Source organism: Penicillium waksmanii (assembly GCF_028829765.1).
Source record: "Penicillium waksmanii strain IBT 27052 chromosome Unknown utg000004l:1.0-5674109.0:1.0-5678898.0, whole genome shotgun sequence".
NCBI lineage: Eukaryota > Fungi > Ascomycota > Eurotiomycetes > Eurotiales > Aspergillaceae > Penicillium > Penicillium waksmanii.
The window spans coordinates 3,488,410-3,508,539 of record NW_026643251.1 but is presented as its reverse complement, the minus strand read 5'-3'; the positions used below and the strand labels follow the sequence as shown (position 1 = coordinate 3,508,539).

General features: G+C 50.1%; 7 protein-coding genes across 7 annotated transcripts; 2 read left to right on the top strand and 5 right to left on the bottom strand.

Annotated features, from left to right (window-relative positions):
• Nucleotides 1–1,274: 1,274 nt before the first annotated feature.
• N7481_004109 (uncharacterized protein) lies at nt 1,275–4,034 on the bottom strand (the record flags this gene model as incomplete). Its single annotated transcript, XM_057263328.1, has 1 exon — nt 1,275–4,034. The coding sequence occupies one exon, from the start codon at nt 4,032–4,034 to the stop codon at nt 1,275–1,277; it is 2,760 nt and encodes a 919-aa protein (XP_057124989.1).
• A 777-nt stretch (nt 4,035–4,811) lies between these two features.
• Nucleotides 4,812–8,785, bottom strand: N7481_004108 (translation initiation factor 3 subunit CLU1; the record flags this gene model as incomplete). The annotated part of the gene is made up of 4 exons (XM_057263327.1): nt 4,812–8,384; nt 8,455–8,510; nt 8,567–8,638; nt 8,749–8,785. The coding sequence occupies 4 exons, from the start codon at nt 8,783–8,785 to the stop codon at nt 4,812–4,814; spliced, it is 3,738 nt and encodes a 1,245-aa protein (XP_057124988.1).
• A 1,568-nt stretch (nt 8,786–10,353) lies between these two features.
• Nucleotides 10,354–12,278, top strand: N7481_004107 (ATP-binding protein; the record flags this gene model as incomplete). Its single annotated transcript, XM_057263326.1, has 5 exons — nt 10,354–10,634; nt 10,703–11,068; nt 11,124–11,365; nt 11,427–11,767; nt 11,838–12,278. 5 exons carry the CDS (start codon nt 10,354–10,356, stop codon nt 12,276–12,278), a joined length of 1,671 nt encoding a protein of 556 aa, XP_057124987.1.
• Nucleotides 12,279–12,530: 252 nt separating this feature from the next.
• Nucleotides 12,531–13,673, top strand: N7481_004106 (uncharacterized protein; the record flags this gene model as incomplete). The annotated part of the gene is made up of 2 exons (XM_057263325.1): nt 12,531–12,843; nt 12,940–13,673. The coding sequence occupies 2 exons, from the start codon at nt 12,531–12,533 to the stop codon at nt 13,671–13,673; spliced, it is 1,047 nt and encodes a 348-aa protein (XP_057124986.1).
• Nucleotides 13,674–14,098: 425 nt separating this feature from the next.
• Nucleotides 14,099–15,060, bottom strand: N7481_004105 (RTA1 domain-containing protein; the record flags this gene model as incomplete). The annotated part of the gene is made up of 2 exons (XM_057263324.1): nt 14,099–14,712; nt 14,775–15,060. 2 exons carry the CDS (start codon nt 15,058–15,060, stop codon nt 14,099–14,101), a joined length of 900 nt encoding a protein of 299 aa, XP_057124985.1.
• Nucleotides 15,061–16,654: 1,594 nt separating this feature from the next.
• On the bottom strand, nt 16,655–17,489 carry N7481_004104 (uncharacterized protein; the record flags this gene model as incomplete). Its single annotated transcript, XM_057263323.1, has 3 exons — nt 16,655–16,965; nt 17,128–17,272; nt 17,334–17,489. 3 exons carry the CDS (start codon nt 17,487–17,489, stop codon nt 16,655–16,657), a joined length of 612 nt encoding a protein of 203 aa, XP_057124984.1.
• A 716-nt stretch (nt 17,490–18,205) lies between these two features.
• On the bottom strand, nt 18,206–19,215 carry N7481_004103 (RTA1 domain-containing protein; the record flags this gene model as incomplete). Its single annotated transcript, XM_057263322.1, has 3 exons — nt 18,206–18,687; nt 18,754–18,996; nt 19,059–19,215. 3 exons carry the CDS (start codon nt 19,213–19,215, stop codon nt 18,206–18,208), a joined length of 882 nt encoding a protein of 293 aa, XP_057124983.1.
• Nucleotides 19,216–20,130: the final 915 nt, after the last annotated feature.

The window sequence follows — 20,130 nt, the reverse complement described above, 5'->3', positions numbered from 1 at the left end:
CAGATGTGACTGGATCATACTGAAACACCCAGGGAACGGCCAGAAAGGAACAAGAGTCCATAGACGCCAGGTAGAAACTTGCGCCGATCCTAGTCAGCACGACGGATTGTTTGAGAATCGCCCTTGCTTCATTCGTAGACCAATCCGTTAGATGATAGTGGGGAAAGGGGGAGGCAAAGTGCGGAGGAGCTTGCCAATGGTGGATTCGCGGATGACCTTTCCATTGGACCATTCGGTGTGATCTTGTGTAGCCGGTGTTTGATGTTTGGTGTTTGGTGTGTGATGTGTGGGCACTGTAGGATTTAGCGCCCATCGCTAGACGATTCCATCACAGCGACAAAACAGCCTCGATTCTTCACAAACGTGAAACGCAGCAGGCAGAACCAAGCCGCCGTGCACACATGTCGATATCTCTTATCAACCCAAGACCAAAATTGCTGGTGGCTTGCGCGTGTCATTTGGAAGAACTCAGGCTTAAAGATCTTGGCACTTCATCTATGTCAGACCTTTAATCTCCCCAGCTCCATCACAAAAAAACCCCCATGCCCGCCATGTGGATAGTGTATTTAACCCACGAATAGAGCCGGCACCCACATCGCAGGCGGCTGAAACAATAGTAGATTGGCCGATAAGTATTTCCGGTGCCATTCTTTCCCTTGCTGACACTATAGAACAAATGCCATTGCCGAATCCAGTGTATGCGCCGATGGCTGATCCTGCATCCCGCAGATAGAATGGCATCGTCAACAAAAGAGAGCGTCTAGACGATTCGAACCCCCTCAGAAGTATTTTGACGGGTGTCACCCAGTAACCTTAGATCCGAAACTTACAGGGGATTGTTGACCCTAAGCATCAAACACAAGAGGGATCCAGAGAGATCCACAGCCATGAGCATGAGCAAGTAAACGGTATGCATGAGCAATTCAACAAATACAAGAGGTTAAAACAAAACACGAATGCAATCTAACGCCAATCATGGCCCAAGGGTATAATATCATAACAGGTCCCAAACACCGATTTTCCCCCAAGAAAGCTGAACCCCGCTATATCCACCGTTTCCTTGGAAAATCGAGCCGAGCAATCTCGACCACGCTCGGTCGAGCTCGGGTGATCCATTCTCCAAGATCACCTCAATTTACAGAAAGGTCCGTCCGCAATGTAAGACTTGATGGTCAACGTGAACCATGGATAGACAGTAGACCCTGAAAAGCAGTCAAACTTATCGAGTCAGTAAAGATTGGACCTTATTCCATTCTGAGCAAGCCCACGCGTGCTCATAGAAAGCTAAGCTCGTCATCGCTTTCATCGGAACAGGCAATGACCGTTCTCAAGCTCCGAGTAGGAACTTCGGGTACGGTCATTTTGGATACACCAGGAAGTTCTCGTCGCCCGGGCCTTCGTCGCTCCATTGTTCGGTGGACCTGCATCTGGACGGGTTCCGGAACAGGCCGTGGAGGCTCTTCGTTTGGTGCGCTCCCTCTTTGATTAATGATCACGACCTCGACCTTGTTTCTGGAGCTTATCCTCGTGGGGGCCAACCGATTGCCCTGGTGGTGATCGGTCATTTCACGCAAGATACGACGACGTGAGGGCTCCCGCTGCGAAACCGAGGACCGAGTCACAGTACTAGGAGCATCCCTGCTGGCTTCGGAATTTTCTATGATCACCGGGTCTGGTCGCCGACGTTTAGCTGGGCGAGTCGGCGACGATTCTGTCACCGCAATACTCCGTTTTACCCCAATAGAGGTGGACTCCGCCGATGTAGGGGAAGAAGTCAAGCTTGAAGCGGTCCTCACAGAGTTTTCTGAATCGGAAAAGCTGCTGTCGGTTGAGTAGGGAATGTATGGAAGTGGCTTCGCAGTCATTGAGTTGCGTCCTCTGATCACTTTAGGTACTGGGTTTGGTTTGGCTGCGGGGGTTCGGACTACCCATTCGCCAATGCTTTCTTCCCATCGATATCCTCTACTCTGATTTTGTACTTCTAGTTGATCCGAAGTATCGGGACTTGCTTTTTTTCCGTTGTGGAGAGCAATGACCGTTTCTTGAATCTCGATTGCCCACAGGTGGTCATCTGGATCATCGGTTCCTTCCGCAAAGTGCATGGCGGTTTCCACAGCGACTTGGCCGAGGAGTGCTGAAAGGTAAGGCAGCTTTCCCAAGTGAGGCATTCGAGAGACCATGCGGCGGACATCCCTACCCATGTCGGGGTCGTCACCTGAAGGAGCACCGCCAAAACAGCGAAAGGACTGTTGGACGAGTAATGCTAGTTCCTTGACAGAATCAGATCGGCTAGACAAGTATTCGCAAAGGCCCTCAAGACTAGGCGCTGGTGGGATCATATACTCGTCGTCGTTTTCGAGAATCGCGTCGTTACAGTGTAAAAGGCAATCTGCCATTATAATGCAACCCCGCCTGAATAATTGATGTGACGTGACTGCTGTCGGCTTTTGAAGTGGGTTCTGTTCCATGTCCCTCTCCACCATATAACAAGTACGGTTGATAATATGGCCGGCCTTGGTTCCGTCCACTTCTGCCCAATCGTCGAGTGCACGAGACCGTGATATGTGTATACCGCATAGTGCTGATAAAAGACTTGTGATATGGTTGCTGAATGCATCTTCTACAGACACCGGGCATGGGTTTACCATGTCGGGCCTGCCTGCTTGTCCTATGGATGAAGCCCGAGTGGCTCTTACTCGGCCTTTATCAGAGAGAGATCTTGTAGGCTGCGTGAAGCAAGCTGCCAATTGTACATCACTTGAAGATACCAAAACGGCCTCAATCAATCGTGAGGCAAAAGCACAGTCATTGTCTTCTTTAGAGAAAGATATTGTGGCTCGGGTCATCCAGCTCGTCCACAATTTAGTTGACATCCATTGTGGAGGCAGAATGCCTTGTTTCAGAAGTTTTGTTAGCTCATCAAAGATATATGAGCGATGCGCAGGGCCGTAAGACGCGTATTTGCGCAGTAACCGTAAAGGATCTCCAGATACGCTGCAGTCGACGGGAGGGTTGAGGGCGTGAGGGAAAGGGTAGGTATTGCACGTGGAGAGAAAAGTCGTCAGAAGGGCCTCGCATGCATCTGGTTCGTGATATCGGCATTTTTCTATCAGAGCACAGGAAATGGCATCTGTAATCCATTTGTTGTAAATCATCCTGGAAATCAGATATATGCCCTGAGCCCGAACAGCTTCACGTAGTGGCCTCCATCCTCTGCCATGGGGGGCATAAAACGACTCGAGTTCAGTGAAATACGCGCCGGTCATATCATCGTCCTTGTCATCTTCCATCTCATTCTGCAGTTCCTGCTCCTTTGCAATGAACTCCGGCAGACGTCGTGCAACCATGGACATCAACGAGCGCGCACCTCGTTCAGTCTTTTTCTTTGCCCCACTTGGCGCTTCTTTGTGAAGTCTGGTATTGCAAAGGAAGTTCTGAAGAACACGGTCCAGATTGTTTGCGATGTCGGCGAATCCTGTATCTCCTGACTGATCGAGCAGCTCCTGCCATGGACTCTTCTGGAGTTTGTATCTATCACGGAAAGCTTCAATTTGACCCTGAGATTTCCTGGTCTTAGGTTGTTCTGCAGAGCCCTGCGATTGTGCACTCGGTGGTGCCTCCCATCTCTTCCCAGTGATTAAGGGCGTCGCCAACTCAATTGCGCCGGGCAGGGTGCGACTTGCTTCCGGGCTGTGCACTGAAATACGCGTTCTTCTCCTTGCAGTCTTTGCACCTCGGTTCGAGAATTTATGTCTGACACGTCGTTGATCGGGCTGCTTCCCGGGTATCCAGACTGGGTCGTCTTCGTCTGCGTCTGATCCGAGAATACTACCATGGTCGGGCACAGTTTCAAGCCGATTTGGCATATGCGTGATGTTGATATGATTATTCACTGTATCCTCAAATTTCGATTCGGCGGCGATTATTGCCAGCGTCTCCTGATGTTTCTCAAGTCGACGATAAATTGAGGTCAGAGGGCGTAAGATGCGGTTTGCCCACTTGGCTGTCGCTTGTAGGTCGTCCATCTGCGGCATCGGGAGAAATATTATGGGCAAATGCTAGATCCGCGATTCAAACGTTAGATATGCAACAAGAGGGTTTAGAGCGCATCCGACTGTACTGCAAGAATAGGGTGGCTCAGCACGACTGCTGCTGCGAAGGTGCATAATCACCAAACGCGGTATCCAAGCATAGCTATTGATTGACGACGAAAGTGTCCATGGGAAAAAGATACCATAAGATGTACACTAAGTAGGTCCAAATAAGAGGCGCGATAAAATGCGATGCAAGGTGAGTGCAGGGAGATCGGAGGAGGCGGCAGAACAAAGTAAACAAGGGTGGGTCCCAATGCGGTCAAGCGGCGAGAGGCCGACTCCTCCGGGCCGCCTTGGCCTCTGACTACTGACTACTAGAGTAGAAGGTTCTGTGAAAGATACCAGTGATTTAAATCATGCATCAACGACCCCACTCACATTATCATATGCAAAATAAACTCGTAAGTATATAGACCTTCCATCATCATCATCCATCCACACCAAGGATTTGGGCCATATAGTTCAACCGAGTCCCTGAACTTCATCCCGCGCAGTGACCCAGGACAAAATCAACAGATCGAGAAAACATGAAACAAAAGATTTGAAGAGAGGAGAGAGATCTAAAAATAGTAAAACACTTTTCCGCTCAAGCTGGACCCCAGTCCCAACAGGAAACAAAATCATGGAGTATTTGATTGTTAAGACAAGATATGGCAAAAAAGAAGCCCGTAATTGACGGATCAAAATCCAATCAAGCTGAAAATAAAAAAGGAAATTTTAAGCCTTAGACTGCTTAGAGCCACGGAGCTTGGGGTTGGCAGTGCGCTTCTTCTGCTTGGTGCGCGAAGAACCGGCCTCACCACCCTCGATGAACTTCACCAGCTCGTCGATGCTGCGGTTTTGCATGTTGGGGTCAGCGGCGCCAGCGCCAGCGGTCTCAGGAGCAGTCTGGCCGACCTGAGGCTGGACACGAGTGCCCATGGTAGAGACACGGGGGTTGATGTTGACACGGCGCAGGCGGCGTGCCTGGATGTCCTTGGCGTGCTTGGCGATAGAGACAGCGTTCTGGGTAAGCTGCTCGAGCCAGGTCTCAGCCTCCTTGGTGTTGCGGTCCTCGGGACCGAGCTGAGCGAGGAAGATGTTGTAGGCCTCCCGCATCTTGCCAACAGCAGCCTTGGAGTCCTGGTCCAGGGCCAGAGCCTGGGCCAGCTGGAAGAGGATGGTGGCGGTATTGATAGACTCCTTGCCGAACAGATTCTCGCAGACGGTGAGCGAGGCCTCGAACCACTTGCGAGAGTCAGCATACTGCTTCAAGTGCTGCAGCATCACAGCGGCGTTGTTCATGGTGGTAATAGAATCGGGGTGGCTAGCACCGTAGATAATCTTCCAGAGATCCATAGCGTGCTTGATATATACCAGGGCAGTCTTGGTGTTGCCAGAGGCATGTTCGAACAGACTCAGGTTGAGGTAGGCAAGGATAGTGTCAGCAGAGTCGACACCAAGAGTGCGCTCCGTGACGATGACAGCCTTGCGGGCCAGCTCAACAGCAGCCTCCTTCTCGTCGGTCTGGTAGTAGAGCATGGAAAGCTGGTGATACAGCTTGGCAACCTCGGGGTGGAGGATACCGTAGATCTGCTCGTGCAGAGAAAGGGATTCCAGAATGAGCTCCTGGCCCAGTTGCTTCTGGTTCTGCATAAGAGAGATACGGCCAGCCTCAAGGGCCTCCTCTGCCAGAGCACTACGGGGCGAGGCATCCTTAACAAGAGGCACGATGTTCAGAATATCATCCGCAGAGATGGACAAGGCAGGCTTGGTCTCAACAGGAGCACGGCTAGGGGACTTGTTGTCGCCACCCTTCTTCTTCTTCTTGTTCTTGCTGCCGTCATCGTGGCCATTTCCGTTGGCGGCGGGGACGGGGACCGGAGCCTCCTTCACTTGGTCCTTGGTGAAAGCGAACTCGCGGGCACCGAGCTGGAGACCCAGCTTGATGGAGATATCACGCAGAACCTGCATGTGGCGAAGGGTGTTCGCCCAGCTCTTGTCCAAGGAGAATCGGTAACGGATAGTGACCTGCTTCTCGATCTCAGCGCGGAGAGAGGCGGGAGTGACCTTCTCGAAGGAGAGGTCACCCTCAGGGTAAACCTCACGCAACGACTCGTCAATTTCAGCGCGAGGAGCGGCGTTGACGTCGGCACCGAGCAAGCAGTTCAGCAGGTGCGCGATGCAGGGAGCGACAAATGGAGCCGGCACGTTGCGCAGGTACTTGTGAGAGACATGCTTGAAAGCACGAGCAACCATCTCCTGGATCACAAGGGTGGATAGAGCCGCAAGGCGAGGGCCCTTCTCGCTGGACAGCTCAGCCAGCTTACCCAAGTAGCGCATGTTGATACCACGCTTGTGCAGGAGCTGGGTCAGGGATTGGCCATCCATAGGGAAGCCAACGTCACCATCGTGCAGGTCCTTAACCAGATCAGGAATGATCTTGGAGCGCAGGTGGTCGCATGCACTGCGGACCTCCTTCTCGTCTTCAGCCCACTGCTCCTTCTCCTCCTTAGTCTGGGGAACCTGGCCGCTGAAGACATCGGGGTTGAGCGAAAGCTGGAATCCGGAGATGTCAACACGCTCCTGGTCCGCAGACTCCTCGGGCTTCTCCTCGGCGTCCTCTTCGGTCTTGCTGTCGGCCTTTTCGGCACGGCGGCGCTCGACCTCAGCCTTCACATACTCGCTCATCTTGAGGCGCCAGTATGACTCAACGAGTTCCAAACGCAAAACTGACATACGATGAGGGTAGACATCGCTGCCGTCTTCCTCTTGCCAGGTGGCGTCCATGGGGGCCACGCGGTAAAGGTCGAGGACATACTTGCGTCCATCAGTGCCCAAAAGACCCTTTGTCTCAACACTGCCCTCGAGGTCATGGCGCTTGCCATCCTTGTCCCAAACTGGGTGTTGCTTAACCCGAAGAGCTTTGGAAAGCTTCTCGAAAACGGGCTTGAAGTCAGGGTGGGTAGCCACAACCTCCTTGCCCTCAACACCACCGTAGTCGATCTGGTGCTCACCCGGCTCACGCTGCTTGAAAATACCAGGGACGATACTCTGTCCAACAATACGCTTGCCAAGGTAGTCAACAACTATGGTACCAGGGGTGAACAGACCCTGAATATCGAGCTGGTTCACGGCCTTGATACCCAGAACATCCTTGCCAACAGCAACGCGGGCGGCCTCGTCGCCACCCTCGGAGGTGAAAGTACCAACACCGTCAGCACCGAAGGAGTAGAAGATGTTGTTATAGACGAAGATCTGGGCCTCACGGGCCTCGGTAGGGTTCAGAGGAGCAACCTCGCCACGAGCAACCAGAACAGCACCACGGGCAGCAGCCTCATTATAATCAGCAAACAGCTTCGAGGTCAGACGCTCGCGGAAGACACGGTCCTGGACAGTCTCGCGAGGCAGCTCGCGGGTAGTTTGGAACTCCTCGTTCCAGTCACGCAGGGTCTCGGCGTTGTCCACGCCAGAGATCAGGTAACTCTCTTGAGAGCGGGTAAGGTCGGGCTGGTGAGCGTTCTGACTAGATGACACCGGGGCGACGAGCCATGGGCTGTTGGGGATGGCGTTCTGGAAGGGGAAGGTGGTCAGGAGGTCCTTCTGGTTGTTGGACTCCTGGAGGGCCTCGAAGGAAGTATTGAAAGAGGCGGACAACTGGGAGATCAAAGTAAGGAGAGAGTGGGCGCTGCCCTTGATTCCCTTGGGCATGGGCTTAGGGAAAGGATCGAATCTGGTGTTGGAGTTCTTGTTGACGAAGAATCCCGACACGTGCGCAGTAATCTGAAACTGCTCGCCCTCGTTGGTGAGGACCTGGAGGTAGAGCAGGTGCCCCTTCTGGCGGAGGTGGTAGGGCACCGGGTTCCATGCCGACAGCGAGATAGACTTGACAGTCTTCGGCAGAGGCGATTCGGGCTTGGGCAGAATGGTCTGCAGCGATGAGGGTCCAGTCAGGTCGTACTTGAGCAGCGAGTGGTCCTTCTCGGACTCGACTGCGAGGGCAGCCTCAGCAGAGATATCGTCATGCAGCGAGAGGCCGGCAGAGATACCATGTAGGCTGTCCACCCGGTCGCCCGCCGCACCGACAAGCTCCCTCAATCGCACAACATGCATGCGGGCCTCCTTCTCGGTGTAGGGATCCTCCACCAGAGTGATTTCGGAATCCGCCTGCAGGTCCGGCACCTCGGACAGCTCAATGAAGTCGTTGATGCGAGTTCCGTTGAATTCGAGGTGGAAGCATGTGTACTGGAAGGTGCCAGGCAGCTCGACGATAGATTGGCGGACATCTTGAACCTGTTCTTGGCTGGACACCTATGAAAGAAGAAAAAAACCACGGTGTCAGACGTCAATTTGCATCAACCCCTAGGGGAGAAACACTTACCATGACCTGAATCTTGTAAGGCTCATGGGGCAGCTTCACGGAGATCTGGAAAAGGCCTTGACACGAGTCAGAAAACCACAGCATCGGTTCGTCTCAAAATTGTGCCACATACCACCAGCATTATCATCCTCCACACCCTCGGGGTGGTCGCCATTGGTCTGGTCCTGGGAAGTCGGGGGAACCTCTATAAGATGGTTAGAAAAGTGCATCCGGAATTGCGGTCTGCCACGTTGTATGCTGCAATCCGATGTATCGTGTGACCGGGTCAGGGAAGGCTTCGAGGAGCGGGCGGACCTTTCGAGTGCTCCAACTCTCCATTGGATTGGGCCATTATGTCTGATTGATTATAAAAGATAGCTGTTGCAAAGTCAATTTGCGACAGACAGCTATCTCACGCGCGATGCGTAGTTGAGACGAATGGTGTCGGTGAGTGGGAAAAGAGGTGAGGACCGGGGATTGAGAAAAGGAAAAAAAGGTCGCTATAGTACAAAGAGGAAGCAGGGAAAATGAATCGAAAGTATCCAAAGCCCCCGTACCCCAGAGAATTGATGCAAATAGGAAAATCGTGTGGTGAAGAACTGAAGCGGTAGAACGGAGAAAATTTCGCGGGATGCGGCATACCCTCGGAAGTGCTCGGGCGGTGGGTTCGGGGAAGCCACCGCGGAGAGAATCTCCACAGATGTGTCATAACTCGGAATACTACTAGTAGTACAGAGTACGGAGTAGGGAGGAGGAAGTAGTGTAATAGTAATGGTAATAGTAATAGTAATGCAGTGATATTAGTCTCAAGTTAGACGAAATGGGTGTTACGGATTAATTCGGCAATGTTATTGCGATATCAGGTGTATCCTACGGTAGGAGGGAACAGTAGTAGGGAGTCTGACCGGGGGTTATGTTTCTTTATTTTTGTACAAGTAGTAGTTCTAGTCAGAGTACTCAGTCTAAGTGCAAAGGTAGGTTCTAGTCTGAGTTGACCTCGTACTACCAGTACGGCGTTGTTTCAACATCACGGGACTTCACCGGGTAGCTTCCCGACTCCAAGAGGTCAACTGTTGATAGGTAGTACGTACTAGGTATCCTATAGTACTGGTACTAGCATTACCAATGGGCTATATGTACTAGTAGTAGTCTTTTGATCAACAGTCCATAGGGCTAGGGATTTAGAATCCACTACTTTCCCTGGATATTTGGTCCTACTTATCATATATATTTTCAATCCACCAGGGCACTAAGCATACAATGTTCCCTGGTACTATTGTCCTCATTTCCAACAATAGTAGTAACCTTGTACTCCAGGGCTAACAGCCCCTCAGGTACTACTACCACTACAACATCTCGCACTAGTACCCTCATCTGGGAATGCAAACGCCCCCGAATACTACTACTAGTACTGGTAGTACTCCTCCACGTCACAGCTGAGCAACACGACCGCCAAGCCTATGAGAGCCCTGGATCGATCGAGGCTGGGGACTCCACCGCGACTAAGCCACAACATCTTCTCCCTTCTTCTCCTTCTCTTTCCCTTTCCCTATACCTTCCCATCATTCATTCCTTTTCATTTTTATCAAATTTGGTGCCTTTCGCACCCCTTTTTGGGTCATCTACCCGTCCATTCTCTTCCCCCAACACGTTCAAGTTACCCTCTGGTGGTGTGGCGCCCGAACGCATTTAGTGTCTTAGCTGGGAGATCGCCAAACCCCTGGTACGACTGTTACGAGAGGTGCATTGATCGACCTGACTTGCATCCTTTAACGGCTTTGCATCACTGAAAATTAAAATAAACTGAAACCAATAAAAAAAAAAAGTTGAAAAATTTGAAGTCTCTTTGGCAACCTTTCTTGATTGAAAGTCCAGACTTGGTGTATTCCCACCTAGCCACTGTTAAGACTTACAGCCAAGATGCTTTGGAATAGGCTCACGCAACCTCTGTCTCGCACTGCCAGGCAGGGTCTACCGAGGCCTTTTAGGTCTTCAACAAGATCTGTTCCACTTACAGTCCGCCGATTCAATTCATCGGATCCAAAGAACACAGGCCAATACAACCCGGACCCGACGGATCAGAATGACTCGGAAGAAGATCGTGGTCAGGGCCGTAAAAATGATGACCCTACCCTGAAATCAACGATTTTGAAGATGCTCGAGACAGCAGCCACAACTGCCGCGTCTATCGCCATCCTTGGGTACGTTTCCAATTTGCCCTGAATGATGGTAGTCTTGAACTAACTCTCTCTCTCCCCCTCTCCCTCAGTGCTGCGGGTTACTCGTACCATCAGTACTACAAGTACTTGATCCTGGATAAGATGGATAACGCTTTCAATCCGGGCGACCCTGCCCTCGAAGTTGCAGGTGTTGTATCTGGAAAGCACCAGTATGCTGGCGAGGAGCATTGGGTTGTACGAGATGAGCAAATGCGCATTGATGATATTATCGCTGGCCGACGTCGTGGCCATTACTATCTAGTCATCGGTGAAAAGGGCACCGGAAAGACCTCCATGCTTCTTGAGTCAATGCGCAAGATCAACGGCGATGGATGCGCCATGTTTGAGGCTCATGCCGACCTCGAAATATTTCGCATTCGACTGGGCAAGGCTCTCGACTACGAATTCCATGAAGAGTATGTCCTAGTCCACCATGCTTCTCTCCATGACTCTTTCTAATGCATTGCACAGCTACATTGGAAGCTTGTTCAGTATTCGCGGCCCGCGCGATACCACAGCCCTGCTGGACATTGAGCGAGCATTCAACAAATTGGAGAAAGTTGCTCTGACCAGAAGAAAGCAGGGCTCTTCACCTTTAGTCCTCATCGTTAACAGCACTCACTTGGTTCGGGATGACCATGACGGCCAGGATTTGCTTGAAATGATCCAACAGCGGGCCGAGCAATGGGCTGCCAGCGGCCTTGTCACAACGAGTAAGTCCCAAGACCGTTTAATCTATGCTAGGAGGCAACAAATACTCATCTCTTCCAACAGTCCTCAACAGCGACGATTACTGGGTATACGAGCGTCTCAAGCGTTATGCAACCCGAATGGAGGTCATTCCTGTCACCGATCTGCCCAAGGACAAGGCCATGACTGCTCTGAAAAGGTACCGCAATCGGTTCTACGGCGAGAACCTACCATCCAAGACCCTGGAGGAAGTTTACGATAAGGTGGGCGGTCGTCTCTCTTTTCTGAATCGAGTAGCCAAATCTCCGGACATCGTCAAGACTTGTAATGAGATTTGCCGGGCCGAAAAAACTTGGGTACTCAACAAGTGCTGGATCCTTGGAATGGAGATGGATGATGATGTGATGGACGAGCAAAAGTATTCGGTAAGTCGCTATCCTGGCGGAACCATCAACTTAGGAGGAGATCATAGTGGTATACTAATATTGCATCCAGTCCGCTGCCATGGTCCTGGCCAAGGCATTGGTGGATCGTGAGAAGGAGATGGAAAACACCTACGACCCCGAGAGAGGTCACATCTTGCCCGAGATTCCTCTCCACGAAGCGCGCGAAATTATGACGCGCGCCGACTTCATTCAAGCCTATGATCACGATAATATCTTTACCATCGATTCGCGTGCGATGGTACGCGCCGATTCCGTTCCTATGCAGCTCGCATTCCGAGAGATTTGCGCTGTTGAAGGATTCGACGAACATCTGGAAGGCACCTTGCAACGTATAGGTGACATCGAGAGTCTCGGCCGCACCAGAGAGCTTACCATTAAGGATCTCTGGAATCAAGGCAAATACCGCATTGTTGTGCGGGATAACAGAGGCAACGAGAGCGGAACAGTAGAATTCGCTGTGGCCGAGAGCGAGAAAGAAGAGGAGGATTAAGTCGAATTGACCGGGGCAACCTTTCTATGTAATTTTTTTCAGACACGGTTAAACAAATTTTTACCCAGTTTTTTGGTTTCGGATGTAAAATCGTAGTTGGCCTTGAAATTGGCGGACGCGACCTTGGAAGCTTCAAGTAGTGACATCATCACGCACTCACACCGCATTCCACGCCTGCCTTTTTCCTCCGTCGCTGCGTGCCACTTCACTTTCCTGCAGTTACTGCTTGCCATTGACAGTCTGAAGCTCGCTATGGCTCCGAAAAAGAGAACTTCGTCGGTAAACGATCTCGCAGTGCCCGCCTCTCAAGTGCGCGACCCCAAAGATGCCCTGACAGCAATGGCTCCTTCGCCGTCGTTGGCGCGCATCCCCTCACCAGCTCGCTTTGCCCTGGTCGTCTTTAGCAGCTTGGTCATGAGCTCCGTCCTATTTACCTTGACTGCAGACGTCACGCAGGGTGAGCTTGGTCTTGTCAGCAAACACCTAGAGGAATGGTGGGAAGTGGGGGGACTCGTGGCATGGAAAGCGGCAGAGGTCGGATTGGCCTGGGTTCTTGGTTTCGACAGTACGTGAATCATTCTTGACTTTGGATAGACACAGCAGGGGAAGTTGCAGCTTCTCAGTGTAAGGATTCGAGCTGACTGGAGATTTGCGATCGTAGGCTGGGATGTCGCATCATTCCTATACCTAACCCACCAACCCACCTTCTCGCTCCTCTCTTTCTTCTATGGCGTGCGACCAACTTCGACTCTCGCCTCATATTTGATCACAATTCTTTCAACTGTCGTCCCATTTGCGTTCCTACGTCGACCCACTTCGGTTCACGATCTCTCCCATGCGCCGTCTGGTGCAGTGGCCAACCGAGCTATCCTACAGGATACCCCCACCACTATCTATACCATCCTCGCCGCGACTTCGATATTTAGTGTTGTGTTATATGGTAGCTATGCGTCGTGGCTTCCTGCCCAGCTCGTCGTGCACTTCGAAAGTCTTCCGGATATCAGCGCCGCCCACGCTGGCCCTGCCGGTTTCCCCGCTCTTTTCTTGACGCTCATCCCCTCCGGCTATGCCGTGCGTGACTTTTTGTTCGTCAGCTCAACTGGCCACACTGAGAAGACCACCGAGGAAGAACATCCCACAAACCGCGAGGACGAGTACTTGCTTGTGGATTTCTACCGCAAGACCTGGGGTCAACTGTCTACCAAGACTCGTATCCTTGTCTCCCGAACCCTCATTCTTGCGACCAGCGTTTTGCTCAACACCACTGTGCAAATTGCCGGTACAATCCAGGAAGTCTCCATTCAAGGTGCGGCTACCTGGGGCAGTGTCTGGGCTGTATCCGCTTTGGTTATTGGTGCTACCTTTGGTTGGATCGAAGCCGTGGATGGCGTATGATTTGTGATGTTATAAGCCTGCAAGGTGCTGATGCCTCTTTCAAATGGCAACTGGAGTGGAACACGATTTGATTATGCTTAAGTTTTAATCCTACTACTTGGCGTTTTGAATAGATTCGTCGGAAGTGTTTACGGAGGCTATCCCCTCTACTTTATGTTGAGACGGTCACCTATTTTTACCCATATTGGACCTTCTTTGTGTCTTGCGCTTATCTTTATATCATGTTATTGTAGTTTTCAATCCGATACCTTACTTTATCTCGTGTAGTCTTTCTTGGCTGGAAAACTTAACGGTCGTCATCATCATCTTTAACAAGCTGAAAGCCCTTATATACTTGGTGCGTGATGCATCTATCTGCGTAACGGGTATTTGAAACAAACGCGAAAGGACTCGGATATAAAAAGTGAAGTAAGAACGAGACCCCCCTAAACGCCATGCTTCTGCTCGAAGGAATTGTTCAGCTCGACCTCATCAACAGAGGAAGCACCCCGCTTGTTCGAAGAATTCCGGTTTTGAGGAAGAAGCCAACCGGGGTGAAGAATGTTGAAGATCGCGACAGCAACAATCATCATAGCACCGTCCAGTGCAATAAAATAGCTTTCGTGGGTAATCAGATAGCCTGACCAACCCTGGGACAACTCGATCGTACGATATATGCTTCTGATATAGATGCAAACCACGGAGAGGATCGTCGCGGCGAAAAGAGGGATAGCGGAGCCGGTCAAGTTCTGCAGGAGACGGAGACGTATACAGCGACGGACGAAATCTGCAGCGCAAATAACGAAGATGGTTATGGAAAATAGTTGAAAGACGATACCGGCCACCATGGTGTGGGTTCCAGGGGCCGTGTTGCCGCCGATTTTACCTGCTTGGCCAGAGGCCAAGCCACCACCAATTGCTTGGACGACAAGCGATATCACATCACAGGTGCAGAAGATCCAGAGATATAGATTTGGTCGGAGGATGGAGGACTCGGGGCCTAGGATTTGAATGAACCGGCCGAGGATGACATAGATACCAGCGGTAAAGAATGTTGGAGCTGGAAGCATTCGAGTTAGTAGGGTTGGAAAGGTAGTAAGTAGTTCTACCATTACGACTCACCGATAATTAGGGTGGAAATTTGCATCAGGAACGCCGTCGAGTTGTATGGACACTCAGCGGACCAAGTTCGACCGGCCCATCCGATGACTTCCACAAGGCATCCGATGCTGAAGACAGATGCCCACCATGTTCGCGTCCAGCAGAACTGAGCCGTGTGTAAGATCATCGATACTCCGAAAAGAACGCAATAGGCGATTCCGGCTCCAAGGGTTGGGACATATCCGTAGGACGTGCCAATTCCTTCAATTTTGGCATGACAACCAATGAACAGGTTCTGTCTGTCCATGGTATAGTTACTCGGTCAAGCTTATGACGAGAGCCTCGATGGAGTTATATGTCGGCGAAAAGAATATGAGGTAACAGTAATGTGCGAGTTATTGCCAGTGTTATTATGAAAAGGACGTGATGCTTCGGATACCGGCGGATAGCCGTTTGTTTCGTCGTTCGTTTCCAGAGTGCAGCAATGGACTCAAAATTGGGAAAGAAAGAAACATCAACAGAGAGAATAAGGCGCAGAGGCGTTGAGAAAGTCACTGCCAGCATTTACCCGGGCAAAGTACTTAACAAAGAGGGTATGTTAGTAGTGTCAAGGCTGAGCGGCGGCGTAAGCCCTAGGTCAGCGAGTGGGCTCATAATCTCATGGAAATGGGCTGTCGCAAGATATTTGACTTGAGGCGCCCTCCACTACAACGGCGCCCGGCCATAAGCCATGCCCAACCGATGGGAAAGCCAATCATGACTCGCGATGACTCGAAAAATTCATGCTCGAGGGCGGATTTATGCACATAATCCCGGCGGAAATAGCACAGAGGGAAAAAATCATTACAAAGTGGGGGTTGAAGTACGAAGGAGTGGATCAGCCACGCCATGCGATATTGAATTTGTGCCCTATCAGATATAGCATCAAAGCACAGGAACCATACGAAAGCCAGATCTGGGTGGGAGTTCGGTCCGAAGAGCAGTTCCGCCGGTGTACACTTCGCCTTGACCTCGCAAGACCATCCCTAACAGGTTTAGCGTAGATGGGGCTCACGGTCCAACTGTCACCGAATCCTCCACGATTCGAGGCGATTGTCTGAGTTCTCCTTGTCCGATTCGATGAACCCCGTGTCCGTGTCCGACTGTAATGTCCGTATCCCGGGAGAGTAATGTGACTAGGCCCATTTCATGCATGTACATGAAATTGGAAGAAGAGGCTCCAGAAATGGGATATTTTAACTTTAGGCTTATCGCCAGTATCGCACGACTTGGGCTTAAGGTCATATCTCTTGGCCTCGCGTTCCACTACTTGCTGACTTATGGCTTGCGGCTACCGCTGGCGTAGTACGCCTTGATTTCCTCGTTTCCATGCGACGGTCATACATGAAATAAAACGAAACTTGGATTTGGAACCGATCGCAAGTACTTTCGAACAGGGCCGTAACCTGCGGATTGATTTGGTCAGATACGCTGTTTAGTAGACCCCTCGGCCTCTCACCAGCGATACTTGCTTGTTCTCATCTCGCAATCCCTTCCAATAGATTCCTCTGGGTTGGGGCAGCGCGCCTTTGGCTATTTAAATGCGGCTAGTCGTACATCTTTACTTATTGTCATTTATCGGCCTTACACTCCAAGACACTTTCGAAGTCGTGTCCACATTTGATTTCATGCAAAAGATCTTGACGCTCAAACCTTTCATATCTTCTTACACAATACGTGACAAGCTTCCCAATACAAAGGATGGAGAATGGGAATACGACACAGAGGAAAACGGAGAAGTTTTTCAGAAACGAGTTGAAGATGCAGTGACGGAAATGAGAGCTTGGGATTGGGGTGCTGCTGGAAATAACTTTGTGGACCTTGCTGAGGCTGTGGTGCGAGACTGTCGGTCTATTCCGCAGCTAACTAGTTGTTGGCGAAACGTAAATATTCCTCTTCCAGTGTAGCCCGGAGTAGAGGGCGGATAAAGCCTTTGTCTGATACAACTTGCGGACTGCAGAGAGGTGATAGTTCTCCGCCTCTTTGGGATAACCCTCAAAGTTTATTTTAACTCCATTTCTAGCGAGCCAATTTAGGAGCTCCTCAATGTTCTCCTCAATGTTCTCCATGTCGGTAGTTGCCTGTTCTATTCTCCAAGGGCGGGCAGACTCGGATATCAATGACCATCTCTTGATCATGGTCCGGATGAAGACGGATGGAGTCACGATAGGGACTATAATCGGACGATTGGCCGAACCTCGCTCTACTAGAGGATACAAAACCTGAAAGGCCACTCACTTCGGATCTCCTCAACACACATCGGCCGGTCAACTCGCAGTAAGAGTGAAAAAGGAAATGGACCCTGCGTCGGGAAATCTCAACTGGCCAGTGCTACCACTGCGAAGAAATTCAACTGCAATTTTTTGCGTCTCGGTTGTGAAGATCAGCTTGTTAGCCATGGTCAGTGAGAACCCGGAACACGCCCGAAGAAGCAGGTCTCTCGCGTCATTCGGATCTGCATCAATGATAACATGAATGTCCTGCAGGGTAGGCCAAATTAGCCAGAGCGATCGTGAGAAACGCTATATAAGAAAGGTGTACCTTTGCCATTCTCGCTCCGCCGGTAAGGGATGTCGCGTATTCGCCAATAAAGCCATGGCGGATATTTGCGCAAGCGAGAGCAGTCGTCGTCTCCTTCGCAGCTAAATCGAGAGCATGGAAAGGATCCGGAGGCCCCTGTTCCTGGGTTTGGTCCATCACTAGGGCGAACTCGTTAGAGTGTGGGCGAGATGGTAATAAGCGCGACCAGTGTCAAATTCTACCGGTTGAAACTACCGATAAACCAGCGACATGAAGTTGTGTTCGCCGGGTTAGTAGAGAGCAAATGGTTGTTAGAGATCCTATATGGTGCTGGTACTAATTGCCAGTGAATGGGAAACACTTAACTGGGGAAGAGCATCCCATAGTGGCTAACCGAACGGCAATATAGCAGCCGCTGGAAAACTCACGAAGGAACGATCAACGATCGTATACATTGGTAATAAATATTATACTACTCGGTATCCTACCCAGTCATATACTCAGTATCCTGAGCTGTTAGGATCAAGCAATTTATACGAAGTGGAATAGCCTCACCGAGGGGATGGCAGAGCCATATTTAATAGTACTAGTAGGTAAAACTATTAATTTTGAGACGCTGCTGCCCTGGCAGTTCTATCTGCGACAGAAAATTAAATTGACAGCATGGAGTTGTGATTGTTGACCTGGTACAACCTTTTTCATCCCGAAATCTAGAAGACCCAATAAAATATCTTAGCTAGTTCTGAATAGACATTGGCGCAAAGAAGACATAAAAAAGTGAAAGAGAAAAGTAAAAATGAAAAGTAAAAAAGAAATAACTCCCCAGAAGCCGGCTATGCGTTTCTTCATTTCTCATTTGATGCTAAATTGTATGACCCACATATTTCGTCTAACTAGCATTGCAGCTTGGCGGAAGTGAATTTGCTTTCGGCTGGTGAGCCCTTTCGTTCTTTTGTGTCTGGGGTGTTGTTTGATCGCAAAACAACGGATGGATGGAAGACATTCATCACTATCATGACCAAGAACATCATTGAGGCGTCAAACACGTAGAGAAAAACTTCATGGCTGATCACATAACCGTTGTTTCCTTGAACGAACTCGACGACACGGTAAATGGATCGAATCAAGATCAACAGACTAACAGTATATAGTGCGAAGAGAAGTCCTCGCCAGTCCCGCGGGATCAACCCACTGGCAACTGAAATTTGGGATTCTTCTGTGGGCGATCGGATAATTCGGCAATTGAAGATGATGGAAGTAATCAAGAAAGCGCCAAAGAAGACAAGTTGGACGCAGAGACCCCCGACAATGATCCACTGGCCTACCACCAGGAGGTTTTCAGATCCACTGCTACTAGTACTCATGACGCCACCACCTAAGGTAAATTAAAGTTAGTTCGATATAATCAATAATTAAGGGGACTTGTATCGTCAGCGCGTACCTGCACCTTGAAGGACGAAGGAGAGCACATCTCCCATGACGAAGATTTTGGTCACGAACCGAACAGGCACATAGCTCAAATGTTCTCCTTTTAGAGATGTGATAATTCTTCCTAGGACCATGTAGATGGATGCCGCATAGAGGGTCGGCGCCAACAGAATAAATAGGGTCTGCATGGCATATAGTGTGGTCGCGGTTGTATGGAAATGAGAGACGGCACGAGCTGCATAGCCGATAATCTGGACTGCGCTTGCAATTAGAACATGATAGGGATGGTGTTATGGCTGAGGACCGCTTTCGGCGTACATATTCCCCCGGCAATAAAAGGGTTGAAGTATTTAGCATGAGCTCGGATTCGTTGGTGAAGGTGGAAGGCCGTGGTTAAGAAAAATAGCGCAGCGAACAACACCGCACCGACCAGGGTAGGGGTATATTGGTAAAGCTCGAAGGTGGAAGGTGCCATGGCTAAAGATGAAAAAGGCTGACTCGGTGGATCTGGAAGTTCTCGAGTTCGGCTGGAATGGCTGAGGTCTGAATTCTAGAGGGTCTGGCAGACAACTCGATACTTAAGTATTTTGGGATGACAACAATTTTGCCCTAACGAAAATCTCAATGAGTAGGTATATTTCCAGGCATCATTAAATGAAGAACCTACTGCAAGAATTGGTTCTATGTTTATCCCGCCTAGTTTAGCTAGTATGTAGTGTGTAGGAAGGTTAAAGTAAGTTTTTAGATTTTAGTCCGAATCCGAGTACGAGTCCGAGGGCTTAGACTTAGCCTCAGCCCGGCCACGACTGCGACATCCCCACTGAATGGGCATGATCTTTATTTTAAGTCCCTGCAGTTGGAAAAGAATTTGAGATAGAAAAGAATGAAAAATGAAAATTTGAAAGTTGGTTTTCTCACCTGCAGTATACGCGAATCTTTACCTGACATCAGGGGAGCGAGTTGTGATAAGATACTTCAAGTTTCAATACAAGCCACCTACCAAATAATCCTGGGGCAGTATGGTGCTAAGCCGAAATATAGTTCGGCAGATAATCGGTTGGAGGTTACAAGTGATTGCTTGTTTCAAAGGTTAGAACGGGTTAATAGGCGGCATGAGGGGTTCTTTTTTGGTTGAAATAGGCTCCATCTTTCTCGCATCCGCTATCAGTGTTCTAGAGCTGCTACATGCTAGCGCAGCATATCCATAATGTAGGGTGGTAGAGGTGGGGACGTCTGGACTACCATATCCAATTAGATCTCATAAAGTCCGAACCCGAGCTCTGTTTCCTCCGCTGGAACAAAATAAGCTTGGCATCCCTCGAATTTTTGAAGATCAACGTAAAATCTGAGTTAAACAAGAAATTCACGGCTATAGCGTTATTTCCAGCCA